We start from the raw sequence: 14040 nt of genomic DNA, 5'->3' as shown, positions 1-14040 counted from the left end.
CTCCTGTTGTTGTTGGGTAAGATTTGACCCATTTTCAAAAGGTTTCCATATCAGAAATTTTGGGTTTCTTTCAACCATATTATCAAAAAACAACAACTTGGATGGTTCTCTACAACGCTTTTCTCGAGTAAAATAATTGATTGGTTCACTACTTTCATTGAATTTGGGTGTTTCATTAAATTTTATTGGATTTTGAAAACAAATTCATTTTGAAAAAGCTTCAAAAAAACGCGGGGACAAAAAACACACAAAACGTGTTTAAAATATACAGAAAAATCAACAAAAACGTCGACAAAAGTGTCTTAAAGCCGACCAAAATGTTAAAAATAAGTTTGAATTTTTAATTTTGACCCAGAAAAACAAACCGTTGCATGGCTGGGAAGGCAACACAAGGGTTAGCCCGGAGCCGAGCCAACCAGCTACGGGATGAATCGGGATCCTAAAACATTGTTATGGTTTTGGTGTTGTGTCTTGTCTTATTGTGGTAGTCTGTTTTCCTGTCTTATTGTGGAAGTCTGTTTTCCTGTCTTATTTTGGTAGCCTGGTTTTCTGTCATGTCATGTCTCCTTGTGCTTGTGTAATTTTTGGTATTGTCTTGTTTTATCTTCTGTTTCCTGTTTTATTGTGATAGTCTGGTTTTCTCTAACGTCTTGTCTAGTTTTACTTCCTGTGTTTTCCCGCCCTTGTGATTACCTGATGTTTTCCACCTGTTTCCCAGCGCTGGTGTCACCTGCCTCTTGTTACCTCGTTACCCTCTGTAATTAGTCTTTGTGTGTGTCAGATCATTGTGTATTTTGTCTTCTGTGTGAATTGCTGTTTGTTAGTTTTCCCGGTTTGTGTTTCCGTGCCTTCTGCTTTATTTGGACTTTATTTTTGGATTCCTGTTTTCCCTGCTTGTTTCCAGGACTCCTTTTTGTGCATTTTTTGGGGTTGTCATTATATCATCAAAACTATCCTTAGTTTCCACCTTTTGCATTTTGGGTGCACCATTCTCCAGCTTTCCACAACAAACATGTGATTTGGGACGATAGAACATTTTGAAGAAAAAAAAAAAAGGTTAAGGTAAAAAGACTGTGTACACAAACAATCAGATTTCAGTGCTGCGGATTCCAGTTGCAGTAAACATTTCCATGGTTACAGCAAGATAATTGCTTCCGCCTGCTCCTTCTCGATCTAATCCGTTTTATATGCATTTTTAATTTTTCTGTTTTATGTTGTTAAATTCTGATTGTGTTTCATTTAGTGGTTCTACTTTTTTTGTTTTGTCTTGCAACACTGATTGTTTGAGATAAATAAAGGAAATGCAATGCTCCACCAATCACAGACGACGTCGATACACTGAGGATTGTGGGTCACGTAGTTATTCTCCATGACTTCGCAACATGTTTTTTTTCTGTTAAACAAGGTTGATTTCAAACACGCTTGTAGCTTCTACAGAAGCATAAACCATTGTTTCACGATCTCTTAGCTTGGGGTTAGTCTAACCCGGATGGTTTTGACATTATGGCAAATAATCAAAATCCTTATGGAGAAAATGAATGGGATTCCGCACGAATCTGCACAATGACATCATATTGACTCATACCCTGTGGTGACGTTGTATCCAGGCGGGATTGGGATACACTTCCTCCTGGCCCTGTCCCAGCCGCAGTACGGATCCCTGGAAAGGATGCACTCCCTGCACGTGTTGCCATAGCGACTGCAGTCAGCCAGCGGCAGCCGCTGGACCTCCATTGCTGTACCAACGTACAGGTGTCCCTAAGGAGGAAAAGACCAGTATTAGCAAAATAAATCAGCCAGTGTTGCCACTGCTAACATGACTTCTTTTTTGACAAACTAATTGTAGCAGTGGCTTTGAAAACAGCTTTCAAACCAACATGGGACAGTAAAACCCTCAACTTAAACCCCAAATGAGCAATTTCTATACATGTGATAAGGCTGGAAGAAATATAATATTTTACAAAGGCTCTCATAACCTGAAACAGCCTCATTCATCAACTAATAAATATTAAAATTACAAAATTTAGAATAATAAAACAGACAGTTCATTATAATGAGAAATGTCAAATGTGTTTTGGATTCTTTCCTCTGTCTTTCTGTCGGATCCCTTTTTTTATCTCCCGATCTTTTTTTTAATATCAACTTTCATGGGTTTACTTCACCTTAGAAAGTTGAAATAATGAACAGTAGATTATAGTGGTCCTAAAGAAGAGCAATGAACTCTGAATAAAAGTTAAAAATGTAATAAAAAATGTTAATAACCTCCCCTATACCACACAGTGTACCATTTTTCCTCATACCTTTTGGGAGTTGATGGCCATGTTGAGAACGGGGCCCTCATTGTGAAACAGAGAGTACTGGGATATGATGAAGACCCCCTCGCTGCTGTGAAGAACTTTGAGTACTTTGCCTTGGTCTGTAGAAATAAAGGAGAAGACGTTGTAAATGGAGTGGAGGGATGGATCACAGGTCTGTAATCTTCTAAACTCATGTCAAATGAAAACCATGCGTTCTGGTTTTCCACGGTTTTGTTGCATTTGTTGTGATGTCTTCGTGAATTTTACTTGGACAGCTTCCACTCTTGAAGTAGGCTGAAGTGCCCAAGGCAAAATGGCAGACCGGAGTTATCGGGATCTTTTGAACAAGCATTTGTGAAGTCGGAGCTGCTGTGCAAGGACAAGTAGTTTAATCTCGAGCCAAACCCACAGTTCTGGCTACAGTGATATTATAGAGGAAGTCTGTCTCTCGGGTGGCTGGTGGTAGGGTGAACTTAAGAAGTTAAGCTCTGTAGAACTCCTGGAAAACATTCAGCACTGGAAGTAAAGTAACTTTTAGACAGTGGCTACATTTTGGATTATGCACAGAACTTCTATGCCAAGTTTCTTTCCTGACTGAAACAATGGAGTATTCCATGTCTGAGAGCTTTGACACTGGAATTCTGTGCAATTTCATTGCAGTGCAATATTTAATATTTAATCACTTAATCTCATTACTCTGCAATATTTAATGGTCAGGACTTTTGATATACCAATAACTTCTTTGCACAATGTGTGTACAAACCCTTTATCTTTCTTCCTATTTTAGATATGTGTATATAGGAACTGTGCACCACATTCCCCCCTCTCTTTTTTTCTTCTGCACTACATACATTTTATATTTTTATATTTCATGTTGACACTGTAAAGGGGCTGCTTCAGTCTTGTTGCACAGGCACCGCACTTGTGTATAATGACAATAAAGGCTTTCTGTTCTATTCTGTTCTATTTGTTCTTGTCTCCAGCTGGGATATATTCCACAGCAACAGCAGATGAGTGATCTGACATAGCAAACTGATAAAAAAAATTGATTTGTCGCCGCTGTTGGAATTGTTTCTGTAAATTACAGAGTGTGGTCTAGACCTCCTCTGTCTGTAAATTATCCTGTTGTGATTTGACACTATGATTCAATTTCAAGTTAATTCATGAACTAAGGTGAATCTGTTGTAACCACTAGCGTAAACTGAAGTCTGGATTGAAAACTAAGCAAAGCAGGCAACTGACCCAGGACCTCATAACGCAGGGGGAGCGAAGGTCTCAGGCTTCCTGCATGGCAACTGGTTTATTCTAGTTTAACACAAAATGTTCTAGGGAATACAATATGCACCAGTAGAGCTTATTATCAGCTGACATGATGTGGGTCTTAAGGTAGGTCTCGCTTTATTAGGGCCCAAAGTCAAAATCTAGCCTCAAGGTCCTCATTATCACAGTTTTGTGCTTATGTGTTAATTTCTAAATTGATTTTATGTTTAATTAAACTATCACCCAGCAGACCTCAGGCCAGTTAGGGTTAGCGCAGAAAAAAAAACTGTAGAAGCAGAGAGTTTAGACAGGAAACACTGTGAGGGTCGTCAGCTGATTAACCTTACCTGGGCCCTAAGGCTAGAAAAGCTGCCTATGTGTTAACTCTGTCTCTCCCTTCCTACTGCTAACATCCGCCGTGCATCTCCTGCATGGACGCCCTCCTTGTTTGCATTCCCTCAGCCAATTTGTAAGTAGAAGCAGGCCAAAATGTCTCACTAATTGGACATTGTGTGGAAAAAGTGCTGTGGGCGTGTGATACCTGCATCAATTTGATTCAGAAATCTGTTCGGTTTTTGTGGCTGACATAAAGGAGCAACCTCCCCCGTGTGTTGTTGTGATTGGTCGTAGTGTTATCCAATTGCGTGCAGTGATATTTTCAAATGCACGCTTGGTGCCGCCCCTCAAGTTGGGCGACTTTCATTACTCAATGCCAGATCCTTAATCCTTTCGGATTTGGATCCCTTTGCTGCATGTCATTCCCCCTCTCTCTCTCTTTCTCTCTCCCCTTTCATGTCTTCAGCTGTCCTATCAAAATAAAGGCTGAAAATGCACAAAAAGAATCTAAAAAATAGAAAAAGAATGCAGGTTTAAGACATTTCCATATTGGCTTCACTTTCCAGACCGAGAAGCTCCATCCCTTATTTTTTCTATGCTTGCATGCAGCATGATTTTGAAAATGGAGGCGTCATTATGGTAGATCTGAGCCATCACTCTGTTTTGTGCACTCGGCTTTTAATGTCACAGCCACGGCAGTGCTCCTATCTCTCCCTTGTTTTCCTGCGTTCTCTAGTTTGTCTCTCACTGTGTGTGAGTCACATTCTGTCCTGCTGTTACTATGGACCCTTACCCAGCCAACCAACACACCAGCTTACAATCAGCTCTCCCGGCTCACCACACACCTCTCCACAGTCAGCTCATCAACCCACAGTGTACCAACCCCGGCTTTCCTTCCACTCATCGCCAGATTGTTTGTCGGGTTGCTACGCTCATGCCTCTACTTGTGAATTTGTAACCTTGTCTAAAGCTTGTTTGTTTCCTGTGCTCTAAGGATCCAACTCAATCTCCTCCATCCTCTCCTTCCTCCCATTCTCCAGCCTTTCACTCACCTTGGTTATCTCCTGTTCTAGTAACTCCTGAAGTGAAACTGCTAGTCTTTATCTGCTTCCTTGTGTGTGTTTGGCTCCACTTGCCAACAACTCCTGACAATTACACTACCAGACAGAAAAGTGCAACCTCACTGTCGCAGACTGTTTACAGTCTCATGCTCTGCTCAATATTTTCATATTGCCCAGAGCGTTTTCAATGCAGAGTTTGGGGATATTTAATTAGCCTGAAAGCCAGTGAAAGTCTTCTATCCTTACTATATGCATTCTCTAACTCATTGCTTCCAGCAGACTGCAACTTCCTCTCCAAATAATGTGTTGACAGATTTAAAGGCTCCCGGCAGAAAGACATTGTTCTGGAACCCCCAAGGTGACATGAAAGAATCAAGGAAAAAATAAATAATTACTGAACAATGACTTTTGCGAGATCTTGACCTTGTTTTGCGAGATCTTGACTTTGACATGGAGAAAAAAATAAAATAAAAAAACATTAATTTCAATTATTTTTTTTCAATTTCAAAGTCAAGATCTCGCAAAAGTCATTGTTAAGTAATTTTTTTTTTCTTTCTCCATGTCCCCTTGGGGGCTCTGTACATTCTAACATAATTTGGGCTGGGAGTAGCTCGGTCTGTAGGAAGTTGGGTTGATAACTGGAGGGTTGCTGGTTCAAGTCCCCATACGCACCAAAGTATGGTGGTGGACTAGCTGGAGCTCTGCCAAGGTGAGTAAGGCACCTAATACCAAACTGCTCGGGATGCCTGTCCACCGACAGGTTCAGCCCCCCCACTCTAACATCTCTCGATTACTGCATGTACACCAACTGAGCATGTGAATTCTAACAACAGAGTGAAAACACTGTAATTTCCCTTGCAGGATTAATAAAATAAAAAATATTATTTTTAGTCTTTTGTCACATCTTATATTATTCTACCTTCACCACTATGAAAATGTGATAACAGTGATACCTTTTGTACCTTGCATGTTCATTTCTTTCCACGGTCCACTTTTACATTTGGAATTAGGCAGGCTCTCGCTGTCACAAAGACTTATTTTGGCCTGAAACTGCCTACTCTCTTTTTCGTAAACTTCAAATCTTTTTTCTCCTTCTCTGTAGTCAAAGATAAATGTGTCTCATTTTATCCACTTTATCGTCCTATGATTCTGAAATCCAGCTATTTTCAGCTCTTTCATCAAAACAGTATTTCAGAACAAAGATAGCAGCAAGGCATTCTGCGGGGGAAAAGGGTGACTGAGTGATTGACGGTTGGTTTTATTTGGTTTTATTTAAGGATACAGAAGACAGAAAGAAAGAATCCAAGGGGATGACATGTAAAGTGGAAATACGTACAGTACTTCAGACATGGTCCCTGACGTCATATACAATGCTGAACTGTGGCAACTGCTGAGTTAATCTGTTTTTGGGGTTTTATTTATCTATGGAGAGTCTGCTGAGTGCACATTATTGTACAGTTAATGTCTTTCCTGTTAAATTTTTACACCACACTTATTCTCTCAAAGCATTATTCCAGCTGGCCAAAAGATTCAAACTCGCCTCATTTTATTCAATAAGGTCGGTTTCCTTTCTCTTTAAAGGTGCAACCTCTTCACAGTAAGTCTGAGTTACAGGCACTCACTTCACGAATTCACTGTTTCCCAGCCGGGCTCCACCTTGGTCCGCCTCGCTAACCTTTAAGCTACTGCCACCTCGAATGTCACACTGTGTGAAAAGAAAATAGCTTCTGATCTCATACATAAGTCAATTCGAAACAAGTGTATGGCTCTGACATTTCCTCCATCCCTGAGGGGATCTTTCTGCTGTATCATTTTCATGTCTGGAAAAGTCCAAGCAGCTTTATCACTTCTGGTGGTCAATCTGTCAGTGAGTTACCGAAGGAAAGCTTTTACTCCTGCCTGTTCTTTTGTTCCATTTCCAACAGTCGTCAGTCTCAGTCACTAACTGAGAGCCAGAGGAAAACTGGAGTCTTTCAACCTGTCATACCTCCTTTGAGACTCTTTAGGGTCTAGCCACAACGTACTCACAGTCGGCCGTCTTAGGGCTGTTAACGTCAGTGGCCGACAGTAGATTTGGTCCAGCACTGTTGGCGCCAGCTGGTACTTGTCAGCAAACTTAGTGATTTCACCCATTTAGGTTTCTCTTAAGTTGTCACTTTGGATTTTTCATTTCTTGTTCTACAAACCTAACACCACAGGCCGAGGCAGCAGACATATTGGACACATTCTAAAATTGCATTTCTAAAGTAGCAAACTGAATTCTGGCCAGCTGTGCGTTGTGCTGATTGAGGCAGACATACGCTTTGGACATCTGTGGCCATTTTATTCTTTTGGAAAAGAAAAACAAAGACTAGTATCCTTGCATTGTTAAACCAATCTCCACAATGCTGTGGAGTAAGCTTTGGAAACATCAACTTGAAGCGGCGCTAAGCTCCAAACGCAGCAACTCTGCAAAATGGTCTCTTGCACCCTGCAAAAGAACACGGCACACAAAATATGTTAAAGTGATGTTTTGGAGCAATTTCCCCCTATGGCCCTTTGCACCACAACCTTAAGCAAAACAACACCCTGAGAAGATTTTATCACCTGGGTCGAACATTGGGCGAGTTAGCGTGAACAGCTGGTTAGCTTAGTGCAGGGGCTAATGGAACCAAGTGTGTATCTCGTAAATTACCCCACTAATAATGTCCGAAATGATACCAAACTTCTACAGTAGTACACATAGGTTATAAACTCATAAAACGATGGATTAACTTACAACACAAAAAAGAGATTCAACCCTATTTATTAACCCTCGTGTTGTCCTTGGGTCAAATTGACCCGTTTTCTACCCAATTGTAACTACCCAAAATAACATTATTGATTCCAAAACTGTCTTTGGCAAGAACAAATCTCTACTTTCATTAATTTTGGGGCGTCTTATTCAATTTTATAGCATTTGAAAAAAAAAAATGAAGTGGTTTTGAAATATTGTTGAGTAAAAGTTGACATATTCCAGTCTGTGATTATCCGTCAACATACGTTCCTTTAATTTGAGTCTAAATAATTCCTAATTTCTGCTTTTCTAACTCAAGCATTAGGTATGATTTCCTATAAATGAGTTCATTTAACTGTAAAACTGAAGTTAAGTGTTGAAAACGTCAAAAAAAAAAACATTGAAAAAAAACGTTCAAAACGGAATAACACGTTTTTTTTTTTTTTTTTAAATCAATAAAAAGCCTCAAAAGAGATTTTCAATTTTGACAGGAAGACAACACAAGGGTTCATTTAATGATCCAATTATAACTTACTTGTCTCCTGCTAGTTAAAAACAAGTTAAATTAATAAATATTTTTGTTGCAGAGAAAATAACTGTCACATCCTACAGCGATTTGTCAGCCTGCATTTTACAGGGGAATCCCCAAAGACTAGTTAGAAAGGTTTTAAAACACAAGAGTATTCGCTATGCTATTTAATTAATTAGGCCAATTAGATTTTAGGCCAACATTTCAAAGTGAGTTCCTTTGTCCTCCAAATATCATCCCTTTGCCAGACAAAGGTGACTACAATAAACAGGATCTGTGTGGAAATTAGATGAGTAATGCTTTCTACTTTTATAACAGCCCCCGTCAAGGTGCCTGGGAGCATGGCACCCAAAGTCTGGTCACTCTACTTGAGCTTCAAGTGTTGCGCGGCCGAAGAGTGTGAGCTTTGATCAGCGGAATCAGTAGCAAAGACGATACAAATCTAGAGCCCGATATCTGAAAAAACAGAGACGCATGAAAAACAAGAGGGTGTGATTCAGGTCTTTCATGTGGAACTGAGGTCTATTATGTACTTTTGGTTAACCCTCTGGTGTGCTTTGCCTTCTCACTACAAACAAACCCAGATTCCAACCCAGGTTGTTTGGTCTGTAACAGAGTTCAAATAACAGCATTCTCACTTGACTAAATGAACCAAACCAAGTATAAAGTGTTTATTTAAAGACAAACATGAGGTGTGAATTCAGGCTTTAACTGGTCTTCATCAGAGGAAGCCCTATTAAGGTTAGTCTGGACCAATGGAAGTACAAGTTTCTTCCCGAGACTATTTTGCGGAGCCACCGTCGCTGGATCTAAACTTAGCGCCGCCCAAGGCGATTGGTTTAAAGAAATGTGAACAACCCAAAGTATTTTCTTCTAAAGATTCAAGATTTCTTCATTGTTGTACCACAGTACACTGTAGTACGAATTTACGTCCAAAGTTCACATCTTTAAATAAAATCCAGCACATAAACAATTAAAAACACAATGGAAAAGATATTAGTTATATGAATGAAAATAAATAAATGATTATATGGGTGTGCAGAGCATGTGGGGAGATAAATATAAAAATACCTAGTCCATCCCAGAATGTGTCTGTGGTGTAGTCAGACCTTACTGCACAGCGCTGTGGAGATAGGTCTGGCAATTCGAGACTACATTGAGGGTGAATTCATCTCCTTTGAAGATATTTATCGCTTAAACCCTCTATTTGCGCCCTCCAGGCTACCACACTAATATCAGCCATAGCTTTTCTTTGCACAGTGGGTTTTTTTGTCTGTGAGCTCATCTTTGTGAAGGATATTGGATTTTCCATTACCAGGGAAGAAGAATAATGTCCCAGTGCTACTCAAAATGCATGTGCTTTGCTTTCACTGTCACTGGTTGAGAGGTGGACCCTGACTCGCCACTTCTCCTATTCTGATTGGTTTAAACTGCCTCAATGCAACTATCCATCAACAAGAGCTGTCTGTCTGCTCCACTCACTAAAGATTGTATTATTTTTAAGGAAGGAGCTTCTCTCCATCATCCGTGGAGATACAAGAACATGTTTGAAATTAATGATGCAGATTAATGAGCTTGACTTGTTACAATCCTGTAAATATTATTGTAAGTGTCTTGTAGTGAAGGTGATGCACAATTTAACAGGCAAAAAAAGATATGTGACCAAACTACAATTCAAAAAAGATCAGGGGTGACTAAGTCTTGTTTCTTTTCTTAAAAGGTCTCATGGCATGAAAATTTCACATTCAACGTTGATATGATTTCCCCCAGCCTGCCTATGGTCTCCCAGTGGATAGAAATGGTTAAGAGTATAAACCAAGCTCTGAGTATCCTGCTCTGCCGTTGAGAAAATGAAAGCTCAGATGGACAGGCAGCAAATCACTATCAAGCCAATCACAGACAAGATGGTTGGGGGGGGTTAGTGTGAATGCACATAATTGGAGGGGGCAGTGAGCAATTGAGTAGCGTGAGCATAGACTGTATACGGTCTATGAGCGTGAGTTGTATCTGAGAGTGATTGCCTGGACCATGGTTTGTTGTATTTTGGTGCACAGCCTGTGCTTGTAGTGTTTGTTTTGCGTTCTAGACCCCTGTATTGGCTCCCGACACCAGGCCTTTTCACTATTCTGGGAACAAGCAGCTAGCTGATCAAGAAGAGATACCTACAATTTGAGACAAAAAATGAAATTGCACTGAAACCATGCAGGAATTCATAGTGCACATTTTAAGGCCTAAAATGCCAAAATAATAACAAAGTATAATTAGTGCGACCACCAGAGGTCGCCGCCTAATAACAAACGTAAATGTGGGTCGTAATAAGCTGTTTTCACGGACAACCTTTACAGCTTTTTTAGGGGGGAAGATCCGCTGCCAACACATGTTCTTTCACACATCTGTTTTTCATTCAGTGAATGTGGAAGAGCAGACCTCCGGTACAACCTGTGGCCTCCGATACCAGTTTCGAGTCATGCTGCTCTATTTTCATTTTAGGCCACCACAGAGACCCGTGGCTGTTCATAGCTCTCCATCCTCTCCTCCTTATTACTGACACAGTTCGTAAAGCCCACAGCGAGAGACCGGCCTGTCTTCTTTAACACTATGTTGATTTTTATCAGCCATGTAATACTATAAGAACAAACCCAGAACTGCCTGATGAATGACAAGCACATATCCACCGCAAAGGGCGACAAATTGTGCTTAAAAGATGACACTTGCTCATCTTTCGATGAACTTGGTAAGACATTCATGCACGCATATGCGTATGACTTGTGATGGTTGCCATAGTAATCTCCCTGAGGCACAAGGCAATTTTTGGAGTATGTGCTATGGGCAACAGCAGCTCCTCGGCATTGCTGCTTTAATCAAGCCAAGTATCCTTTGAATAGATTATGAACACAATATTTGACCATGTGGATTTTCCACACTTTCTACTACTTAGTGCTTAAATTAAGAACTCACAACATCTTCTCGCGTATATATATATATATATATATATATATATATATATATATATAATATTTTTTTTTTTAAATGTGTAGGGGCAGTTATTAAAAGCCTTTTATTTTACTACTTCTTGTTCATGCTGCTGAACTGGAACAACGTTGGGTTGCATGACTCTGATGTATGAGAACAAATGCTGTTTATTAAGTTGCAGAGATCAATATTTTCCTTCTCTCTAGTCACGCTTAATAACTAACCAGAAACAAAGCAGGTGCAGGTATATGACCAAGATAATATACACAACAATGGGTCCTATTTTAAGTTGTATTTCTTTCATTTTACTCCCATTTCTAGCAGCAGCAGGCAGCTGTTTTAAGCAAAAATGCACTGATAAACAATTGTATACTACATGCTCAGCACCAAAGAGCAGACAAGCAAAGTAAGCGACTAGCTGAGGAAGAAAATGAAACATCCATGCGCTTGAGATAAGGTTTTACAGAGACTTTGGGGACCATTGTTTGAGACTTTAGGCTTTTTGGTGGAGACCACATCAAAGCTAAAATGAGACAAAAGAACAAACAACTCCAGTAGGATATGATAATGTTGCTCACCGTCTCCTGAATGTTTTATTAGGCTAGTGTTAAAACCTTAGCTCGAGTAACTTATATGGCTTAGATAACTTAAGGCAACACTATGTCATGGCTATATGTCTGGCAGCTTGTTTAACCCCTCCTGTAAATCTGACCACTTTAAAAAACTGTCTACATCTGAAATATAGGTTTCTTTTTAACCAAATGACCACAAAAATGGATTGGATTCCATGCCGCGCTCTTTGCAAATACAATTGATCACTTCACTTTCATTCCTTTCATAATTTCTCCTTTTTTAACTCAAGTATTAGGTATAATTCTAAATAAATTAGGGTTACTGACCATAAATTCCAAAAAGTAGTGTAAAATTAGTAAGGTAGTGTTAGTGAAAACTAAAACAAAGTCTGAAAAATTTGACCCGGGAGGACAACACAAGGGTTAAGAGTCCATCTGCCCTCTAATGAACATACCATGACTAATGCATCTTTAACATAGACCCTTCCCTTCCTTGCTCAGGTTATAGTGAGTGAAGGTTGATTTATAGTTGTGTGTTAACGTACTGTAGATATAGACCCTACACACATAGCCACCATAGGCTTATCTGTAACTAATGTGCACTGCTCAGAAATGCATAAGATCAGCGGCTACAGAGATATCTATGGTTATCTTGGGCGCAATTTCTTCATAACAAACAGCGGAACCGTAACATACAGACATACATGCACACGCACACACCTGTTCCGAGGTACAGCACGCTGTAGTGCTCATCGTTGACCGCCAGGACGATGTCTGCCACAGCGTGTGTGATTTGGTCGTCTGTGGGCAGGTCCAGTGGAGCCACACCGACAGGCCGGATCACATCCTCAATTTCTGGATGGTATCTGATCACCCCAAGATTTTTGATGTCGTTGTGACCTCCTGTTGTTGAGTTTTTGCGGACACACTGAGAGGAGAAGTGATGTAATTGATTTAGACCAGGACGGGCTCTTGAATAAACAAAATGCCCTTGGACAAAAGAGTTTGAAATTGCTTTTCTTTTAACTCATGCCTTTCAAAAAGAGCACTTCGTCTAAATCATTTCACCTCAAAAGAAGAAAGGAAATAAAAGTGTTGACGTGTGTTCTTACCATCCCAGGGCGACTGCCAACGAATGGACTGCTGTAGCCCTTCAGTTTGGATGTGGAGAAAGCCTGGTCAATATCTTCAATGGAGTAGGCACAGATCACTGTTCTACCCCTGAACAATGGCACAGAAAAGAGTAATTACATCCATAGTAAAAGCAAGGTGAGTGGTTATGAGGGCCATGCAAGGACACAGCTTGAAATTCACAGCTGACACAGGACCCTAAAACAATAACTCTATAGTCTATAATCCCTGGCTTGTTCTCGGCGAGTGGGCACCTGAAAGCGAACCAATGTCTATTTGTTATTCTTGCCACCAGTTGAATAAGTCTTATATAAGTCTTGGCCTTGACCAACTGCCACTTTGCTAGTTTGAAAGCCATGATGTCTCTCTCTCATGGGTGTCTCTCTCTCAGGGCTGGCAAAGCAAAGAAAGGAGAGGTACCCTTTCCCCTTATGACCTCATAAGGTGCAAGATTATCAGCCCATCTGAGATTTTATTTTCTCAAAGGCAGAGCAAGATACCCAGGGCTCCGTTTACACTTTCGCCATTTCTAGCCACTGGGGGGCCATAGGCAGGCTGGGGGAACACATATTAAAACGCATGTTAAAAAACCTGATGAAGTGAAATCTTCATGCCATGGGACCTTTAAGCTAATTCTGATGCAATATTCATTCATGTTCAATTTTGTATGATATAATAATAACTAATGTCAGTCTTTTCTGCATTCCCATGGTTCTCTTTTTGTCTTTTCAGTGAAGCCACATGTAGCACCCTCACTACTGCAAATCTAAGAAACCATTGTGTGAAACAATATATGTGAGGTTGTACCATGATTCCCGTATGAAAACTGAACAATACATTTGAAAGGACAAACTGTGATCAGTATTTCCTTTGGTACACAATTAGAAATCTTTTCAGCAACGTCTTGTAGACAATGATACCACATGTTCTTGTATTACAGGAGTAGATGTATGACAGCTGATTTTGCTGAAACAAGACTTACACACTTTGTGAACAATAATTTGGCATATTTTTTCTAACAGTTCTAACAGTCACATGAAATGGAAACTGACACTGAAAAGGTACTTTCCAAAATCTGATACATGAGAAAGTCGAGTGTGTGTGTGTGTGTGTGTGTGTGTGTGTG

The 14040-nt window shown here is 40.1% G+C and overlaps 1 protein-coding gene across 1 annotated transcript in view; it reads right to left on the bottom strand.

The window, feature by feature from the left end:
- Positions 1–14040, bottom strand: part of si:ch211-113g11.6 (semaphorin-7A) — a 39947-nt gene that overhangs the window by 2554 nt on the left and 23353 nt on the right. Inside the window, exons 9-12 of the mRNA XM_032517878.1 lie at positions 12896–13004; positions 12504–12711; positions 2301–2416; positions 1586–1758 (exon numbers count right to left, since the gene is read on the bottom strand). Coding sequence (XP_032373769.1) covers positions 1586–1758; positions 2301–2416; positions 12504–12711; positions 12896–13004 — 606 coding nt within the window. The remainder of the gene's footprint in view (positions 1–1585; positions 1759–2300; positions 2417–12503; positions 12712–12895; positions 13005–14040) is intronic.

The sequence above is a fragment of the Etheostoma spectabile genome, chromosome 6 (assembly GCF_008692095.1).
Source record: "Etheostoma spectabile isolate EspeVRDwgs_2016 chromosome 6, UIUC_Espe_1.0, whole genome shotgun sequence".
NCBI lineage: Eukaryota > Metazoa > Chordata > Actinopteri > Perciformes > Percidae > Etheostoma > Etheostoma spectabile.
The sequence above is the reverse complement of the archived record's forward strand: the minus strand, read 5'-3'. Positions and strand labels throughout refer to the sequence as shown.